This window comes from Eleutherodactylus coqui, chromosome 1 (genome assembly GCF_035609145.1).
Source record: "Eleutherodactylus coqui strain aEleCoq1 chromosome 1, aEleCoq1.hap1, whole genome shotgun sequence".
NCBI lineage: Eukaryota > Metazoa > Chordata > Amphibia > Anura > Eleutherodactylidae > Eleutherodactylus > Eleutherodactylus coqui.
This window is the reverse complement of record NC_089837.1, coordinates 75,246,802-75,268,762: the sequence shown is the minus strand read 5'-3', so window position 1 is coordinate 75,268,762 and position 21,961 is coordinate 75,246,802. Positions and strand designations below refer to the sequence as shown.

The 21,961-nt window shown below is 43.8% G+C and overlaps 1 protein-coding gene across 1 annotated transcript; it reads left to right on the top strand.

Annotated features, from left to right (window-relative positions):
- Nucleotides 1–3,981: 3,981 nt before the first annotated feature.
- Nucleotides 3,982–19,377, top strand: KLF11 (KLF transcription factor 11). Its single transcript, XM_066597359.1, has 4 exons — nt 3,982–4,227; nt 8,687–8,947; nt 9,822–10,782; nt 11,913–19,377. The coding sequence occupies exons 1-4, from the start codon at nt 4,183–4,185 to the stop codon at nt 12,209–12,211; spliced, it is 1,566 nt and encodes a 521-aa protein (XP_066453456.1). The 5' UTR covers nt 3,982–4,182; the 3' UTR covers nt 12,212–19,377.
- Nucleotides 19,378–21,961: the final 2,584 nt, after the last annotated feature.

Here is a 21,961-nt window from a genome sequence, read left to right as displayed (position 1 = left end):
AGTCAGTGGGAGGATGCGCGAATGCACACGTAATACACAAGGGCATACGTAAAAACACTGCACAATTGCACAGGAAAAAGAAAACATTAATCTGTGCATCTTTGTTTGCCACGCGCAAAATGTACAGCAAAATACGCCAATGCACGCGCAAAAAAGCATCGTTCATTCTGCAAAAACGCTGCGCTCAGGCATGTGCAAATACGCAAACTCCGTGTGCAGCTGACCTAAGGGCTCGTTCACACTTGCATGACAGTTCTCCTTTGCTTGGCTAGAAGCTGAACAAAGGCGAAAGCGGAAGTGCCAAATCTGTCACATGACAGATCCAAATGGCGCAGAACAGAACAAACCGACTATAATGGCTTCCGCTCAGTGCTGTTATGCACTTGCAGCGCTATTTCTTCTGTGATTATTGTGGAATCGTAAAGGGGAATCCGAAAACAGCTTCTGATGCTGACGTGAACCAGGCCCTAAACGGAACCTGTCATCTGTAAGCACCATAAACTAAGTTCTGGTGCTTATAGTTTATGTGACGAGGAGTCTGGGCAGCTGTGTCCCATACTCACCCGCTCCCCCATTCCTGCGGTGTCATTGATCTCTATGGGAGGTGAGCACACAGCCTTCTGAAAAGAGGCAAGTGGCTTTGCGAGCACCAAAGAGGAATGGGGGACCCGGTGAGCATGGGACACGGCTCCCCGGACTCCACGTCACCAAAACTATAAGCACCAGAACTTATCACAGATAGGCTATAACAGCAGATGACCACTCCCAGCACTGCTGCTGTCTAAGGGCTCACTCAGATGAGCATATTACGCATGTATTTGTTTTACACACGTGATATACAGTAAATATGCATGCAACATGCGTATTTTATGCACCAGACCATGATAATGGGGTGTAATATGCACCAAAATAGGCCATATTGTGTATTTTTCACATGTGGTGTGATTGTTCTCAGTAAGAGAAACCAAGTAATCTTGTAGGTATAATACCTTTTAATGGCCAACAAAAATACATGATGTTATAGCGAGCTTTCCATCCTACGCAGGGTTCTTCCTCAGACATAATGGAACAAATCTAAAGACGAATTTACATTAAAACATTATATAGCACTAGTGTTTCTAGTGGTGCAATGTGCCACACAGCTCTGCTGCATGCACGTCACACACACAACTCTACTACGTTGCTTTCGCATATGAGCTGCACATGATTTACAAACTTCAGCAGCTCGCTGAGGAGACATGTTCGCTTGTAGCTTTTGCATATCTGCTGCACGAGATTTACAAACTTCAGCTGGTGGCTGAGGTGAAATCGTGGCTTGTCGCTGTGTCATGTAAGCTGCATTAGCTTCATGGTGGCATTGACCCCTCTGTGGTGACATGTTTGTACAACAGCGACGGTTTGTTCCAGCGCTAGACAACGGTTGACAATTAGATGAAGGCTGGACTGGTGTTGGCGGCATTAGCACTTGAGATGACATGATATCACGTTCAGGAGATGTGAGGATAGCGGTGAAGGACCGTGCTTCAATGATGTTGGTCAGTATGATCTGCCAGCTATGTATGTGGACATTTGTGAGGTGTCATTTATTGGAGTCTCCACACAGGTGTCCAGCTGTCTCACAACCAACTACAAACTACCAGACTGAGTACTGTTGTATCCATAGCAACTGAGGTCACTGGGGTTTGTGGGGGATGTAGTCCCCCCATAATCCCTCATGCAGCTCAGAGACCATGTGCCTAAATACGCTTGTATAAGTGAGCCCTAGGGTTAGCTTCACATGAGCGTGCGCGATATGCAGCCGTGAATATCGGTTCCATATTGCGCTCCCCACAATGTGAAATCCCCAGGGATGCGAGGCGTTTTCATGTGAAAACAGCCTTGCATCTCTGTGCGGAAAAAGGGAATCCCCGCCGTGGTCGGCGCTGCTGCTGCTGGCCCCATTGAGGACAATGGGTGCTGCGATGCGAGATCACGCAGTCAGATAGAACATGCCGCGATTTGGTTCCTGTATAGCATCACATCGCGGTGCCATGCAGGAAAACAGCGCTTATGTGTATGACTCCATTCAAAAGAATGAGGTTCATATTTGTGCGTTTCACAACGCATCAGTCTCACGTGATTTTCACGCCAGTGTGAAGGCAGCCTAAAGCTGGTTTCACACAGCCGAGAAACTTGCGCAAAATTTGTGCATGGCGAGAGGCACAAATCTCACATGAGTACGAACCCCATTCTTTTGAATGGAGTTATATACATGAATGGCTCGTCCTTCTTAGCACATTCCTTCCTATGGGACAGTAAAACACCCCACACAAAGCTGCGCCAGAGGAAATGATGGAAGGCGTTTTTGAAAAAAACATGCTGGCGGGCGATATATATACACATATTATACGGGATGAGTCACGGAGCGGTAGCCCGGCAACACACTCTTAGGCCAGGCTCACATGAGCGTGTGCTCACAGCTTATTACACCTGCAGGTTTTGGCAAGCGTTATAAGCTGTACCAACCCATAGGCTGGGGTCACACGGGGCGGATTCCCGCTGGAAATCTCACGGTTTGGCCGCAGCAAAAACCGCGAGATTTCCGCCGGAAGAACCGCCGCAGAAAAACCCGTGGCGGCTTTGAAGCGGCCCGGCCGCTCGCTCTTCCGCTGCGGCTGGCGCTCCCATAGAGGAGAGCGTGGCCGCAGCGGAAAGAAAAAAAAATAGACATGCTGCATTCGGCAAAGCCGCGGTTTCTGCCTGATTTACCGCAGCGGATTGGCCGTCCTGTGTGGACGAGATCTCTGAGAAATCTCGTCCACATGGCTGGCTAATCCTGAGATTAGCGGCTGCAGGCGGATTTGCCGCGGCGAAATTCCGCGCGGAATTTCCGCAGCAAATCCGCCCTGTGTGAACCCAGCCATAGGTTGCCATGTTGCTTCTCACAAGAATTGCGCAAATTACACATGCAAGAAAAATCACATGTTCTATTTGGTGCGTATTACGTGCACATACACAGCAAGATAGTGCAATGCGATTGGCGGCACGCAGCAAGTACGCAATGTCATTTCTGCAATGAAAAATCCCAAGTCCCCATCAATTTCCACGCCAAAAAGCGTGTCAAAATTGGCATCAAATGATACGGGTTTTGTTGCGGTTTTTGGTGCGTATCTGCAACATGTGAGCGTACCCTAAGGGCTCATTCACATGGGCGTATTTACACATATTGTTGGTGCAGTTTTTGCGCACTGAATAGAACGCAAAATAGAATGGCAATGGGCCGTTGAAATGAGTGGGCCGTCGCAAGTATGCAGAAAACTGCGCATTCGCTGTGTATTTGTGCAACCAATACATGGGTCTTTCTGCGTACTTTTTTGCGTGCGCAAAACTCGCTGTTTATGTGCACGCAAAAAGCCCGCGGGAACAGCCGAGATACGCGGGCGTATGCGCTTTTTGGCCATGTAAATGCGCATATTTACGGAACTGAAATACGCTTATGCGACTGAGCCCTGAAAGGAAATCTGTCTTTGTTGCCCATAGCAACAAATCACAGCGCAGTTTTCACTTCTCACACAGCTGAGGTTAAAATAAAAGCTGCGCTGTGATTGGTTGCTAAGGGCAACAGACAGAGGCGGTACGGCCTACTTCTCACCCTGTATACTGTGCAGTTTACATGTATGTGTCTCACAGTGGGTCATGTATGTATATACAGTAAGCACACCATGACTGCATGACCCGGGTAAGACGCTCCCCCGGTACACAGCGCAGGCTGGATCTGGGCGTGCGCTGAGTGACAGACCCTAGCCACGCCCATAGCCCCGCCCCGGCAGTCGCGCGACCTTTCCCCTACTTTCCAGTTCTCACCCCGCACACTCAGGCCTGAGCAGCACGCAGTTTACACGAGCTGATCACGCTCCCCGGCAGCTCTGCGATTGGCTGACAAGCTCCCGGATCCGTGCGCTGATTGGCTAGCGGCATTGGGAAGCCGTGAGAGCTGTGTCCTCAGCTTGCCTTCCCCGCCCCCTGGTGGTGGTGTGCGTGCGCTGCACGCCGGCGCCGGCCCTCCCATGCAACATGACATCCCCAATGCAAAGAAGGCGAGCTTGTTATTGCTGATGAGCAGCCCAGGCTCAGGCAGGCGGCACCACGACCGGCTGCTGCACCTCTCCATCCTTTGTTACATTGTATCATCAGCCATTCACTATGCTAAATGTGATCACTGCAGAGCGGCAGCAGCCATCCACAGCTGTAAGTACTGCGCTAGCTATGCTGCCACTTCTTGTGCCACTCTCCACTGGCATGTGTCTACGTGCTGGAGTGTCCTGATGGATGGACAATGGTTGGGAGGGGTGAGTCAGGCTTGTCCAGACATGTCTTAGCAGGAGGACCCCTTAGTAGAGTCTACATGGCGGTATATTCTGCTTGCATTCATGATTGAACTTCATTGCTATTGCTTGTACTTATGGTTGTGCTTGCATTGGTATTGCTTCTATTGATGCTTGCATTGCTGGTTGGTGTAGCTTGTACCCATGGCTGTGCTTGCATTGGTATTGCTTCTATCGATGAGTGTACTTGCATTGCTGGTTGTACTTCATTGGTATTGCTTGCTCTGGTTTTGCTTCTATTGATGCTTGCACTTGCATTGGCACTGCTTGCATTGATGGTTGCACTTCATTGGAATTGCTTGCATTGCTAGTGTTTGTACTTATGGTTCTGCTTGCACTGATGGATGCACTTCATTAGCATTGCCTGCATCTGTATTGGATGTGATGACTATATTGGGGGTCCCTGGCAGGAGGGGGGCAACTGTCATTGTGTGGTTTATACCTGTAGCTGCTGTTTGCTATTGTTTAGTATTTTGCCTGCAGGTGATATATAATATTCTGATCTGCTATAAACACAATGGATACATGGGATGTATCAGTACGGAACATAAAGAGATACACTGTATTCTTTTTAGACTCTTCTGTGGACCAGATCGAGCTAGTAATTAACCCTTTGCATTCCACAGGATGCTATAGAAAGAAAGGGGGGCTTGATAACCACCCCTGCCTGTTTTTCTTGGCTGGATTTTGAACCCATAAGCCAGCCTCCTTTACCCTTTATCACACCCACCTCATTTCCTGATCCTCCCCCTTGTCGCCCGTCCTGCCCTCCTCACATGGCTATTTTAATGGGTGACGTATTGGAAAGCTATATTTGGATACCAAAGCTCCGCCCCCCCTTGGGAGGGTTTGGTTGGAATTGGGTAGAGTTTTAAGATTTGTTGCCCACTTGTCTTGGGTGGGGCAATGTTGTTTAAGTTCTTATTGTCTCAAGCAAGCCACCCCCTTCACCCAAAAACAGCGTATCAGCAGAAGACTTGGGCTGGCAACAGCTGACCTGTTGTGTAAAAGTCCCTAGGTGTGGTCCTTATAAACTGTCTTCACGTCTGCCGTTAACCGCTTGATTGTCAGCTCTTTGGGGTAGTTGCAGTCATTAGGATACATGTCTGATGATCACTAATACTCTGCTTGTGTCTCTATACACAATGCACTGGCGTGAAACTACAACTCCCAGCATGCCCTGATAGCCAGCCGCTTGGCAGGAATATTGGGAGTTGTAGTTTCGCCAGAGTATGCATGGTCTTGTTTCTTTTGTATATTGCTATGGCATATCAATAAAGTCTTGGTTAACCCCTTGTAACACAAGCTGCAAATAGTAATATCCATAGATTGTGTTAGAAAAGGGGACTGTTCCATTAAGGTTAACCCTATGTGAGCTATACATTAAATGGTGACTGTAGCGGGGAGATAAGTGATGATGACTGTGCAGGAAATGACCCTAGCAGTTTTTAAAAGTCCCCTCCTGTTGGATACTTCTTTACTTCCTCCCTAGTTTTGCAACCCCTGTTTGTGTTAACAGCTCTGTTCATTGGAATGTGCAGATGTAGCAGAACTGAGTTTGTTATCTGAGACAACACATTGTGATCTGATAAATAAGGCTGAAGGTAAACATCCTGTAATGTGCATAGGCTAGATGTATATAATTCAGCTCTGCTACATCTGTAGAGATAGGCACATAGGTTATATCTCCTGACCCCTATAGCCTGCAAGCTTATCAGCTGATGCCTTTGTTCCTTTTTGCCGCCCCCTTTGACCTTACATCTGCTGTAAATCTAGACCTCTCAGCGTGTCCTCATGACCTGTGGTGGACAAAGAGGCAGGAGTGTTGGAAATTGACAACAGCTGGAGAACTACAAGTTGCAGAATAACCTACAGTCATGTTGATTTGTACAGAACTGCAGATTAAAGTACTGCGAACTAGTAATTTGTGCGTCAGGTAGATGGGCTGCGGCTTCTGCAGGTGTCTGCTGGTCGGTAAAGCTGGTAAATCATTGGCTGTGATAAGCTGTCTGCAGCCTGGAAACGCCGTCTCGGATGTCGCTTGTATTTAGGGACGCCATGTTGATGCAGGTTATCTGAGGACGTGGGGAAGTGCACGACTCAGAAGCATAAGGGGCAGCACCAAGAACTTTTCTGTTCTGTTTTCAACTTAGGCAACAAACAGGTGACATTGTTGTAGAAAGTTGACAAAGTTGGCAATATAGTAGAGATATAAATAAGCCGGGGCCATCCGGGATATTTTCTGAACAAAGAGCGATACAAGTAGGAAGTTTGTTGAGGGTAACAAGTAGCAAGCACAGACATACAGAGCAAACCGAGAACTAGTCGCTCAAGCAGCGTCTCCGATCCAAACTTCTGATGAGGGCTAACCACACTGTCTTTTGTTGCATCCGTTTACGTATGGACTTCGGAAGTGTGTCTGGCCGGACTGCAGTGTCGGACGCAAACTTCATCATACACACAAATGATGCTCAGGGTTTGCTTTTGGAGACTCGGGGTAAGGCGGGACATGCTTCCGAAGTCCATACGCTAAACGGATGCAACAAAAGACAGTGTGGCTAACCCCTCAGTTTCCTGACCGTTCATGTACTTCCTCTGTGTTCTTAATTGAAAGCCTCGGCGACCTCATGTGAACCCCTCTTATTGACTATTAGGAAGACGGCATCTTCTGCTACCTGAAAAGACACGTGATTAGTGGTTTCCATACTATATAATTCAACATAACAACTTTATTAATACTGAACTTGACAACAACTATAACTTAAAATTGGTTGCAGGTATTGATATAATGGCTGAACCTATCAATTTCTGATTAGACTCTACCGTTAAGTCATGTATCCCATCAGTCCATTGGAGCTTCTGGGACTGAATCCAAGATGGCCAACAGGCACCACCACAGTGCCAAAAAGTTTTTCTCCACCCATCTAAGTGTTTTACAAAGTTTCTTACTTGTCTTTTTTTTGTTCAGAAGACATTCCAGATGGCCCTGACTTATGAATCGCCCTGTAGATTAATATTGGATATGTATTATATAGATTTTATAGAGAGCTATACATTATATTAGGTGGATAGATATTAGATATCTGATGGATATTTTAAATAACCTTTACCAAAACCCACCAAATCTATATCTACCACTTTTCTTACCTTCTAATATCCTGTGTGCTCATTCCATCGTTGCATACACTGTACAGTACATGCAGTGGGTGTTGTCGTCATCACCGGTGTGGGTGCGCCACGGGTGATTCAAGTGACGTCATGTTATAAATGGATCATGAATGATTTATAGTTCTAAGGAGGAACTCATTTACATAAATTACTGGATTATAATACACGCTTTTACAAGGATGAGCAGCGACAATAACTTTTTAATACCAGCTGCATTGATATATAATAACATGTCATATATACTACGGACCAATGCTGAGCTGATACAAACTGTAATATAAGGACGGCACAAACTATTCCCAACCGGGAGCTGTTCTTATAGAGCGGATCTCCATTCTGGATATAGGGGGGAACCTGAGCAAGGTATGAAGTACATATGTCCTAGTAGAGCATATGAACAACATTGCCTTCTTGGTACAACACAAGGGGTTATCCCTAAAATGACCTTTTAATTTATAGGGTTACCGTAACAACCTACTGCTGAGACCCCCACCAATTCCAAGAGCAGGGGTCCTGTTTCCCTCGCTTCTCCTCACTGCACCCCCACAGTGAGGAGGAGATTGAATGGCGCTGTGGTTGTGTAAGCACAGTGCAACGCCATTCATCTTCAATGGGACTCCTGGAGATAATCGAGCACTTGTACTTGGCTATTTCTGTCAGCTACAGTGATGTAATGAATGGAATGGCAACTTACATGTGCAACCGAAGCTCCATTTAATCTCCACATCACTGCAGGCAGGTGCAGCAAACCTGTAGTGAGAAGAAGGGGATACAGGACCCCCGATCTTAGGATTAGAGGTGAGACTTTCACCAATCAGACTTTTATCACTTATCCTATGGTTAGGTAATAAGTCAATTTTGGGACTACCTCTTTAAGCCTAAATAGATGTTCGTAGAAGTTTGAGTTCAGCAACCGCTTCTAGAGACACCAAAAGTATAGCTTCACTGTAGGATATTGTTACTCTTGTATATATCATTGGATGGATACTGTCAAAGCTGATACTGGAATGGATATCACACAAATGAAAGAAGCAGTGCAAAACTGAAAAACATGGAGGGAGCTCGCCTCTAGGGTCGCCGAGGGTCGTGAACGACTAAACGGCTAACAACAACAGCAACATGCTATAATGCTTGTCCAATGCTCTTCTTCATAGGTTGACTTCATGGACATCTGTGAGTCCATACTAGAAAGGAAGAGACATGACAGTGAGAGGTCATCATGCAGTACTTTGGAGCAGAATGACTTTGAAGCTGTTGAGGCTCTGGTCTGTATGAGCTCTTGGGGTCAACGAAGCCAGAAAGGTGACATGCTGAAGATGCGGCCGTTGACTCCAGCCTCCGACTCTTCTGACTTCATGATGCAGTGTGAATCATCCCCGTCCATGTCGAAGGATTTCCACTCTTTATCTACTCTGGTAAGAACTCTATATACACCATGGGTCTTCTAGACAGATAAAATAGGCTACATGCACTAGTTAGGAATCATTGGGCTATAGAGTTTGCCTGAAGCATCACTTTAATGTTTTTGTGCAGCAACAAGGTATCTGGATCTTCACATTTCCCATTATTAGAGTTGCCAGATGCTATTGTTTATGGAAAGTCTTTACTATAGTAACTTCCCTGAAGAGTTAAAACCCAGGGGCCTTTATATAATTGAGATGTTTGAAGCCTGTGTTGGTTTTCCTTGCTTGTAGAAGAACCTGTAGTTACTTTGACCATGGTTGATAGCATTTGATATCGTCTAGGGTTCGTAGCCTTGCATACAACTGTAATGCAATTATTTTATAGGGCTGGAAAAATCCCAGGAGCAAGTGTGTCCAGGAAATTGCTACATAGAGCTTTCTGAGTTAATATCTATTGATATCTATGAAACTTTCTCCTGAAAATTTTAAATTAGCTCCTTAGGGGTATAACTGGCTCCAAAAGTCTAGAATATTTTGCGAATCCCAAAGTAGCTGAATTCCCATAAATATTAAACCTTCTAGGCCATTCGATACTTATGAACTTCGAGGACCAGAATAGGATGATGAAGCCTCCTTATTTCGTATTAGCCATAGGGCAAAGAAACTTTGCAGTTGACTGTAACTTGTCTGCAGGACAGAATAAATCAGGAGGTAGGTTGGGTGCATCCTCTGCTATGAAACTGGCTACACCTAAAGGTCCTCCGATTTTAGTATCGGTAATAGAAATATCTTTGCAATTAGGTTGCAATTCATCAGTTTTCAAAAAGTTGAGTAAATGTTGACATGACCCTTTTCCTGACCTCTTCCATGATCTTTTTTTTTCCAGTGCATGACTCCTCCACACAGTCCAGAACTCGCTGAACCATGCACTACACTCCCCCATGACTCCCAAGTGACCTATTCCAAACCGGTGACCGTAATGTCAAGCAGTTCCAATTGTTTGGTGTCGTCTTCAGCTATGACCAAGCTGTTTGCTTCAGGGATCCACAGCCTGCAGTCTTCTCAAGAGTTGGAGGTTACTTATAAGCCTTCTCAGACTTGCAGGGCAATGGTCACAAGTGTCATACGTCACACAGCTGACACCTCCGCCTTTCATCACGTTCTGCAACCTCTTGTGAGAGTAAATGCACCAGCTGTTGAAGACTTGTCCCATAAGAGATGTAAAGTCAAACATTCCAAGCTCACCAAAGAGACAAACGCCCATGAGGATTGGTCACAAAGTTCCTCACCATTGCACCTTCCTCCACAGACTAATAAGCCCTGTCCAAGTACAGAAATGGGCAATCAGCAAGTAACTAAAGCTTGGCCAGTGAAATGTGATAATGAACACTTAATTGAGACCAACCCTTTGACTTCTCTATCCGTTTCGAGCCCCCCTGTCCTTTGCCAGATGATTCCGGTCACCGCACAAGCTGGTGTTCTCTCTGCTTTTATCAAGCCCCCTTCACAACCAGTGTGCAATACTGTCAAGCCAATCCTACCCCAAACCACACCGCTCACACAGCCAGTCCTGATGGGCACACCTATGTCTCAGGGGACCGTTATGTTTGTCCTTCCTCAAGCACCTGTTGCACAGCCACCTCCACAATGTCCTCAGACTCTAATGACAGTCGGGAGCACAAAGTTACTTCCTCTTGCTCCAGCCCCTGTGTTTATAACTTCAGGCCAATGCAGCCCTCCACAAGTGGACTTCTTACGAAGACGAAACTATGTGTGCAATTTTGCTGGCTGTAAAAAGACTTACTTTAAAAGCTCACATCTCAAAGCACACCTTCGAACCCACACAGGTGAGCCATGCATTTTCGTCACGATTAGGGCAAAAACCATAATGTGTCTTCTTTAACTTCTTACATATATGTATGCCCTCTGTCCAGCAAGCGTAATTACCACTTAAGGTGCCCATAAATCTTCAATAGCTCCCTCAACCATACCAACGCTTGGTTTGGCTGAACGTTCATGTGTTTCCAAAGAGCAGAGCAAGGTAATCCGTAGCCAGACAGCTCTAGCCTTGGCTTATCTCCGTAGGGAACAAAAAGATTTGGCGTTGAAATTTAACAAGGTTGATCTTTCCTTCTTTCTCAGACATCATCTGTCGAGGAGAGCTGGCCCCTACGCATGAAACTGTCATCTGGTCCTGCAAAAAACTGGCAGGTTCGGATGACTTTTCATTAATTTGTATGGGGGCCTTTACATGTTGGATACCTAGGTTGGCAGAATAGGGTCAATGTAAGTCGGTAGATGTGAGACCCTACCTACCAGACATTTATGGCATAACCTGTGGCTTTATACAAAGAACGAGAAAAACTGTGGAACACATTACCTTGGACCAGCATTTAATGTGATGGTCTAAGTAAAGTATTGCACCCAGCCAACTGTGACAAATGTGTTAGGAGGCTTGTGCCTCTTAATACATTAGTTGCACCTTGTGGGACATCCATGCTCCAGATGAAAGCTTATGCCAGCCCCAAGTTGGTGTAGGCTTTTGCTATAATGTACGTCAGTTTTTGGCTTGCAGTATAGTAAATCTTATGGGCCATGCCCAGCCCTTTCCACTTGAAAAAAGAAAAGTGGCGGAGGCTGGTAAAAAAGGGCAAAAAGTTGCAATTTTGGTGATCAAGTCAAGGTTTACTGAGCTACAGTGTTGCCCCATAGTCTTCTGTGGGTGCTCTATTATGGCTTCATACAACTTGGAGAACCTTACTGTAGCCGCGTGCATGCAGCTTTCGATTTCCGAATCCCATACGTGTTTGGCCTCGACTCTGTTGAAATCCTAGGGAGGAGGGGAAACCAGTTCTGCTGTTGGATCCTCGCCAATCTAACTTTTACAGTTTTGTCTAATTAATTATCATGTCATAAAAGTATTTTCTAGGACAACCGTATATTTTATTGTTGCCTAAATTACGTCTTTATCTTGCAGGCGAAAAACCTTTCAGCTGTAACTGGGAAGGATGTGATAAAAAATTTGCCAGGTCAGATGAACTTTCTCGGCACCGTAGAACACATACAGGGGAAAAGAAGTTTGCCTGCCCTGTGTGTGATCGACGGTTCATGCGCAGTGATCACCTGACCAAACACGCCCGGCGACACATGACCACCAAGAAGGTGCCCACTTGGCAAACAGAGGTTGGAAAACTAAACAGAATAACCACGTTGGATCAATTGGGAAGCACTGCGCCCCCGCTAGGCATGCTGGTCTCCATGTCTGCGCCAGTATAAGAGGGACTGAAGAAAAAGTCAAAATCCACCTTTTTACCTTTTAAGCACCAGAGACACATGAGATACTCACTTCTTACTTTGGTTGATTTTTACCTTCTCAAATCCCCTTTGCAGTTTTCCATTGAAGTATATTCACTTTCCTTGTGATGCAAGTTTCTATGAATCTTCATTACCAGCCTTTTACATAGGAAATAAATCCTATAATTGTGGCAATAAGCATGTTATGCATACGTGTGTGATTTCCAAGCAGAGCGCAAAAATTTTTTTTTTAATGGTGTGGTTTTTTTTCGTGAAGTTTTTGAATTAAAAAAATTATTATTTTTTTGCCTTTTGGTTTGCCATGTAGGATGTATGCATTTTACGGTGAGCTTTGTCAGCTCTTACAGGTATAAGGCACATTTGATATGACAGAGCGTTGGTTCCTGGCGCAGCTTTCACTTTTTCATATATCTTAATGTATGTGAATTTTTCTGTGTAACATCAGGACAATCTAAAAATTCCTTTTTCTATCAGTCTGTTGTTTACAGTTTGCACTGTAGTTAGCGTCTGGCATCTCCCTCCTTTCCATTTAATTTAGGGATGCGACTCTTGGTTTAAATGATGCCTATTGGGTTGGTGTCATTTATTTTGTAGGCTGAGCCGATTTTTACTTAAAGGGGTTGTCTGAGTTGTAATATCTCGATACAACCCTTCCCCATGCAGTAATATAAGAAAAAGTCATATACTCCCCACTCTCGCTGGGTCCTCCGCTCCGGTCTGTGTTTACAGCTGCAGTCCTGCCCGGTTTATGGGACGTAACAAGGGGTTGCAGCCAATAACAGAGCTCAGTGAACGTTTTTTTGAAATAACTTTTTAGAGGAAAACTTGTAGCAGTATTATGTAAAAGACCCCTAATAGTACATAACTGTGAAAAAATAGATAACTGCTTGCAATTACAAAGCTGATGACTGAACCCTGGTATCCCCATGACACCACTTTCTGTCCTGTATGAAGGCAGTTGAACTTTTCCATATAAACATTGTGTGAATCCAAATCTCCATCTATACGATCCTACCAAACGTAATTGGATCCCTGAGCAAGAATCAGAAGTACTATTTATTTCTGTATGTTAATACTTAATGGGGCTTCTTTGGCCCTAATGATATTGGATATTCTCCTTGGCATACTTTCTACTAATGTCTGATACACGTTAGCTGGTGTTTCCCTTCATTCATCCTGCAAATATGTGGCGAGCTCTCTGAAAGAGGATGGACTCTGGTAATATTTCCTGACCCAACATTTGAGTTTGTCCCAAAGGGGTTCGGTAGGGTTCAGTGTGGGACTCTGTACACATCAGTCCAATCGGCAACATCCATATCCTCAAACCAATGTGAAACTGTGTTGACTTGTGACAAGACGTGTTGTCTTGTTGGAAGTATTGCTGACCATTCCCAGAGTATTACCACATTGTCAGCAGCACATTATTGTCTAAAATGTCAGGGTACACCTCCACGTTCATGGCTCTCGTCACTACAACCAACAGACCGAGACCATGTCACATAAAGCATCCCCAGACCATAACGGAACCTCCACTGTACTTAACTGTTGGCACAATACACTCAGGCAGCTGGCATTCCCCAGCAATCCTCCACACCTGGGTACCCCCATCTGATTTGACAATGAAGTAACGCAATTGTACTGTCCTATGATTGAAAATGGACCAATGCTGCTGCTTTGTGAGGATTATCCAAACATTTGCAGGATGAATGAAGGGAAATACCAGCTGAAGTATACCAGACATTAACAAAAAGTATGTCACAGAGGATCCAATGTCAATATGACTAAGCGAAAGCAGAATATGGGCAGGAAGTTTTGTCATAGGAACACCAGAGTGGAGGAATTTTAGGCTTTGGGCCCTTTAAGTACTGATAACGTAGCAACAGCATAATATGTTTAGAACTTTTAAAACATCGCTGCTACACTAATAAAAGGCATTTTTATACACCCAGTCATCCATAACGCTAAAACACTGACATATAATGTTGATTACCTCATGACGATCACCTGTCGAGGAGTGCAATATACAAACAGCAAGTAAACAGTCCTTGAAGATGATCATCTCTAAAATGGCAGGTCTTGTGTGGTGGTCCTGGTATGCAGTGATTGGTACCTACTTAAAGTGCTCCAAGGAAGATCAACCGGTCAACCAGTAACACAGTTAAGGGTGTCCAATCTTTTGGGGGCCCTGTGTGCTATTTAAAGGACCTACTGCTTATGTCTTGAGGCCAGATACCACAGGACACCTTCAGAGGTTTTGTGGAGTCCGTGCCTCAAGAGTTATTTTGTATGATACTACCTTTTTGGAAGTTGTCCTTTTATTACCCTTTTGTGGCAGGATCCGAAAAGTGAAGTGGAGTATACAGCCAGGTAAAATGAATTCCGAAATGGACAATCCCTTTAAGAATGCTTCTTATTAATTACATATGGTCACTTTGTGGGAAGTTGGCCCTTGAGTAAAGTTTTAATAAACCAAGGGGTATCCTAGTTTTCAAAATGACAGGTTTTATAGTCACTATTGGCCCTTTTTACAATCTGCTGATATCTGGGAAACAGCTCTAGGTGTCACATGTAGCATATATCTGACTAAATGCCCCCTGCCATATAGCATTGTCTAGAACCCCAACCTGCATGTTTATCAAAGGGAATTTGATACTTTGTGTCTGTTATATCTATTGCACTATACATTCTATGTTGTTTTTACATTATCTTGTCTCATCTGTGTGTTTTTAAACTGCCTTGAACGGGAAGTTTTAATCTCAAGGCTGGAGAGGGAGCGGGGTCACTCAATTTTTTTTTTTTCTCACAACGAATGCTAATTTTAAGATGTGTTTAACTGGTTAAAGCGAATCTACTCAGATGTTGTTTATCTACTGGTGAGAAAACAAAGTTGGATGCAAATTTTAGGAAAAAAAATCCACGTGTGTGTATATACCGTATGTACTGCATTGGAAACCAAGTTTTCACCCATTAATCATATTGCAACCGCTTGTCCACCGTGGCCCCCTGCTGGCCCAATGTGTGAAGTGACAGTCTTCTTTTCCCACATGTTCACTCAGTATTACCTCATACACTGATTTCTTATCCCTTACTTTCTCGTACCTCATGTGACCGTGCGGATTGCTTTTGTTACTTCCCTCTCGTCTTGGTTGGTTGGACAGTACAAGATCTGCTGAGGAGCCATTACTTCCCAGTATATACTATGAGCTGGCTTAAGTATCACTTTCCTAATTAGTGTTATTACAAGTCTTGCTAAAAGTTTCTAATGATATTCTTTTAGGGAATTCCTGGTTTTTTTTTTTTTTGAAAACCCTAAAGTGGCTTCATTTGTAGGGTGCGTTCACACGTAGCGGTTTATGGTGCGGATCATCATGATAATCGGCACCCTTTGGTGTGGGTTTTGATGGCATTTTGCCATGGATCTGCAGTGGAATTTAATGCAGATTTTGATGCAAATTTTCCGCCACAGAAAACCTCCACCAATTTCGCTACATGTTAACGGACCTTTTAAAGAGACTCTGCCAGCTTTCCTGATATACCTGTTTTTAATAAATACTTGTAGTCTCGATAATTTAACAAATTTGGGCCATTTTTTCTTAGAGCTTTGCATTAAGCATATCCTCTGTTATTCTTCCTGGAAATGCATAAATAAATAGAAAATTGTTTCCATCGTCAATATAGCATATCTATGCACAGAAAGTAACAGTGTATATAGAGACACCCTTTGGACACGGAGATTGGTGACCTCCGGTTGACAATTTATTAGTACATTTCCAGGAGGAATAACAGAGGAACAATGCATAGTTGTAAAAAAAGATCCTCCAGAATTCTTTTATGGAGAATGCAAGTATATTGTATGGCAAGACGGACATGTCAGGAGAGCTGAAAGGCCCTCTTTAAAGGGGTATTCTGGAGGTTTTTCAAGTTTTTGCCTATCTGCTGGATGGGTTAAAAATTTCCATGGCAACTTGAGTGGAACAGTTTGCCACGGGAGGTGATGAATTCTCCTTCATTATTCTGGTCAGCATGAACATTGTGACACGTTTCCTTTTTAAGCGACCCTCCAGGCCCGGACAAAGATGGCTGCACCACTTCTCTGACTACCTGATGGGCATAGTATGCATCAGTAGTCATGCTGCTGTGAATGGCCAGCACTGCACACATGGGCAGCACTGGCCAATCAAAGTGGCATGTAGTGTCTTAGACTAATGTTGCAAACTGATGCACAATGTGCATCAGCTAATCGGAGAAGTGCTGCAACCATCTTTGATTGTCCAGGGCCGGAGAGTTGCTTTAACTTTTTTTTTTTTTTCGATCCCACTATTTCATATGATCACCCTCATTAGGACAAGTTTTACCTTTTTAGTATTTTCAGTCCATGTTTTCAGAAACCATTATGTATTTGGTTGGACTGAAAATACTCCCAATAACCCCCTGCAACAAATTCCTTTTGGGAAGAGCTAGATCTTTCAACACTTATAAGGGTTCACAGCGTCCATGTTTCTGTACAAGTCCTTGACTCGTGGGGACTTTCTACTTTTTGCTGTTTTAATAGGGAAATTTATTAAATTTTGCACCATTTTATGATTTTAGTATTTTCATGAAGTCGTTTTATATTTTTGCACAGATTTGCCCCTCAGTGACTTCGTATCCTCATTACCCTCCAGACATACTCCCTGCGCCCAGGCTAATGGCCTTTTAGTTACTATGGGAAGAAGTAGAGGTTTTTTTGCTGCTAATGCTACTGAAAAGACGTTGGGGAAGTTACAATGTTATTGCGGATTGTGGATCATTTTTCTTTGAATAAAAATATTTTACATTCTTTTTTTGGAGTTTCTTTAAATTGACACATTGTAGCTCATGAAGTTGTAGTTTGGAAGGCTGTGGAGGCTTCCCCTTGGCCTCCGATTTGTGGCTCCCCAGCTGTGGGGGATATCTAGTTAATAAATCACCTTTTTTAAGGGTGCATTCACATGAGCGGAATATTTTCACAAGATGCTGAAAATTCCACACCATAATCCAGAGGCAGACATGTCCGTTTTGAAGCGGAATTCTGCAGCAGCAGATTGAAGGGGTTTTCCGGGCACAAAATGGAAATTCTGAAAATGCTGAAATCTAGGGGGTCCAGCTAAGTAGCGTCAACCTGTACCTTTTATCTGCCGCTCTGGCCCCTCTTCTTCATCCCGTGCATCCGCTGATCTGCATCACTTATGCAGTAACTGCAGCAACGGAGTGTTACCTATAACTTCCAGCATGCATAGAACTTGTCTACTGTAGCTCCGCCCCCAACTCACAGGTCCTACAACTTACCAGCATCAACCTCCCTCTCAATCAGAGACAACCTGCTGCAGCAGACAGACCGGACCGTCCGGAACTCTGAACTGCGCATGAGTAATTCCACTCCTGTCCTCCCACAATGCACTGCTCACAGGATGTTGGCGGCTATAGACAGGGGAGGAAGTAGCAAATGTGGACAAGAGGTCAGAGGAAGTTGAGATATTTTGCAGGCAGAGGGTCACATGACAGAAACTGAAGAAAGTAGCTGGATCAGTTACAGGGCACCGATTACAACATGACTTATTGTGATGATGTACATTACATTGTAAAATGTTAGTCGGCGCCCAAAATACCCCTTTAACCTGTGTCTATTGCAGAAATATTCCACTCATGTGAAAGGCATACTAAAGGTGCTTCTACACAGGTGGAATTATTCTGCCAGGACGCAGCAGAATTTGCTGCGGCAGAAATGCAATTCTGCGCCAAAATCCGGATTCAGTCTTGCAGATTTTGGGGTGGAATTGCGGGCCGAGTTAAGACCTTTTTAATTCCATGTTAGTCGTGTACATTTTGGGGCAGCATTTTCTCTAGGAACTGCAAATTCCACTGTGAACTGGTAGAATAATTCTGCTTATGTGAAAGAGCCTGAAGGGACCTTTCACAGGGGCAGACTTTGGCTGCAGGATGCGCAGGCATGCCAGTCCAAAAGTTGCAGGGGTTGTTAAATATGCCCCATTCTATACTCCTAGCTGGCTTCCATAGTGCAGTGACCTACAGTGACAACTCTACAAGACATTTTTTTGTTCAGTTCCCATCCCCCACCCAGCACTGAAGATAGGAGATAATGACACCCTTAACAAAAAAGTTGGTTGTTCAATCTGAAAAAAAATTCCTTAAGAGGATTCTGGGCAAAACGGATACTGTTATGTCTGGTGCACGGCTGGAAGGAGCAATGCAAGATCTAGGGATTCTGACTTTGGGCAAAACGAATACATCGTGTTCCTTATAAAACAGGAGTAACCATTTAGGGACCATTTAAATGGGACGGAATAGGCCGCACTACAAGCGTTGCAGTTACTTCTGCACCAAAATCCGCATGCTACCTATAGATTTTGATACAGGATTGAAAATGGCTTAAAACCTGCCACTAATTTTGCATCAAAATTGAGTTTAGACCTGTGGATTTTGGTGTGGAATTCCGCAGCCGTGTCCTGCGGCGTTATTCCATTCTTGTGATAGGTTCCTTTTAAAGAGTCACTGGAATCGCAACGCAGAACTATTTGTTAGCTGTTATCTTTGGCAAACTTCTTAAAGTAGTGAAACCTCCTTTCTCTATGTAATGACAGTGATATCCATTTGCAACTTTTTTTGTAACTATATGGACTTATTGTGGCTGTACAGTAGATATGAATATCCAATTGGATGTGTCCCCTTCATGCAGTGAATGGAGCCATTAGGTGGAGGAAGCCATATTCATAAAACTGAGATATGAGATACAGAAGACCTTTTAATACTTTACAATGGACAGATGAATATTGCTGCAGCCCATAGAATGGCGCTTATGTTAAGTCTTCAGGCTCAGGTTGCCACACTTCCACTCACCTCTTCTCCCTTGTTCACAAAGAGTTTTGGTAATTTTGGTGAAGCACATGTAACGTTCAGTACTGAAGCTCTACGTCCTTGTGACAGGTCTGTTTGTAGCATGCTCAGAAATGCAAGCTATTTTGATTTCCTTTTTGTTAAGTATTTCTGAACTTTGTTTTTAACTGATGTTAAATTCATTTGTTTCATAGAAATGTAACATTTTGTCACTTTTTTTGAGAATCATAAAGTTTCATTTGTTTGCATAAAAACGACTTGTTGATTTTTAAAATTTTTTTTTTCTTCCGATTCTCCTATATTCTTATTGTGTCATTATATTCAAAAACTGGAAATAACATATGGGGGTTGAAGGGATGGTCGCTCAGGATATTCTATCTCTGTAGAGACACGGAGGACAGAACAGTGCTCCAACAGCCCTTAACCCTTTGCAATCCCATTTTGGATTCAGGGTTTCCTATGGGGCTCTCTGCTGGCTAGAGCCAGTGCTGCAGTATGTGACATGCTGGAGAGGCCCCTGACAACAGAGTGGCCAGTAATCTACATCAAGAATACCCTGCCGGACGTCTTCCGACATCAGAGCTGTACAACCTTCAATCACAATGTCTTTAGATGTCAGACAGTGGATTGGAAAGGGTTAATCTTCTGTCCTCGCTTCATTACAGAGTCCGAGTAGAGTACAGAGATTGGAAGAGCTCAGAACAGCCTGTATTGTTAAATGAAGAGCCATTTGGGAGCTAAAACAGTCAGAATACCCATCACTAAGGTAGAGACAAAAAGAAGACTCATCGCCAAGGAGAGTAAAACTTTCCCTAAGCTTTTCTTAAACTATATATAAATAGTAAAAAGATGAAAACAGAAACTGTTGGCCCTTTAAAAGTAATAGAGGAAGAATTGTAGAGGGTGCAAAGCTGTTAGTTCTCTTTGCCAGTGTATTAACTCAGGAAAAAGTCAGGTGAAATGCAGAGTGATAAAGTAAACTCTTAATTAAATATCAGTCTAACCTAGAAAGAAGTATGGAACAGACTGAAAACAGATTAAAATTAGGACAAATAAGTTATAAGGAGGCGCCTTGATGCTTTTAATATAACATGTTATATCATTTTAACATGAAGAAAATAGAAATGAGTGTTTAACTCACCTGGTGTCAGACAAGGATACCTTGCAAAGAGGCACCTCGCTGACACCGCAATCCAAGTCCGCTTGTAAAATAGTCATTATTCCATCCAACCTTCGTCGGAGAGCAGCAGGGCAATCCAAATAAGCTGCACCGGATAACCGGGGCTTAATTCAAATAGACCACGAGGAAGAAAAACGGCTGTCCGCGCTCCTAGGGATATCAGACTCTGATCCGGGATAATAAATTCCTTTTTTATTGGAAATACATACAGGGATCTGCGAGCAACGCGTTTCAGTAGATACAACTACCTTTCTCAAGCTCTATCGCAGAGATAGAGCTCTATAGATAGAGCTTGAGAAAGGTAGTTGTATCTACTGAAACGCGTTGCTCGCAGATCCCTGTATGTATTTCCAATAAAAAAGGAATTTATTATCCCGGATCAGAGTCTGATATCCCTAGGAGCGCGGACAGCCGTTTTTCTTCCTCGAGATTAAAATTAGGGTTCTTCACTTTAGAAAAAAAGATGGCTGAGGGTTGACCTGATAACTATGTTAAATATATATGCGGACAATGCAGAGATCTCTCCCATCATCTATTTATACCCAGGACTGTGACTAACAAGGGGGCATCCTCTACGCCTAGAGGAAAGAAGGTTTCTACACCAACACAGAAGGGGGTTCTTTACCGTAAGAGCAGAGAGACTATGGAACTCTCTGCCTGAGGACGTGGGGATGGAAAACTCACTAAAAGAATACAAGAGGGGCCTGGATACCTTTCTTGAGTATAACAATGTTACAGGTTATAATCACCGATTGCTTCAGAAGGGTTGGTGATTTTTTTTTTTTTTTTTGCCTTCCTCTGGATCAACACGAGAAGAGATTAATAGGCTAAACTAGAGGGACATATCTACATTTAGTCCTTACACACTATATTACTAAAGGTGACTTTACATGGGTCCACTATTGGCTTAAAAAAAATCGCTCAAACACGGGACCCAACAAGGTACTAAGAAATGTCTCATTAGTCCTTAGTCGCTTCATTTCAGTTCACTAAAACAAAGGAACTAGTGATCGAGTTCTTGCTCAGCATAAACAGGCAGTTGCTCATTTTCCAATACCTGCTTATTCACAGTTAATGGAGGTGGGTGGCTGAAAGAAATCTCTGGTGTGTTTCACCTCTGTTCACTGAGCAACTGTTGTTCCTGTGTGCAAGCACAGAAGTGATGAGCAACTGACAGTCATCCAAATAACTAACAGTCGGACACTTAAGCACCCGAATGTCGTCCTGTGTAAAGCCACCAAAAATTTTGTATTGCTCTCTGTCCTTAAAGGGGCTCATAATCTAATTCAGGTTATACAAGTTCCTTCTAGAAACCGCTAGAGGAGAGCCGGCAGCTTTTCCATATACTAAACCACACGGGAGAGCCGACAGCTCCTCCACATACTACAACATACAGGAGAGGGGACAACTCTATATACTACACCACACAGGAGAGCCGACAGTTCCTCTATATACTACACCACACAGGAGAGCCGACAGTTCCTCTATATCAGTGATGGCGAACCTTTTAGAGACCAAGCGCCCAATTTGCAACCCAACACCAACTTATTTATTGCAAAGTGCCAATACGGCAATGTAACTGGAAGGGCGGTTTCAGAGGAGTTTGAATGGCCTGATTAAAAAAAAAAACGGTTCATGCGCAACTATGCTCTGTAGTG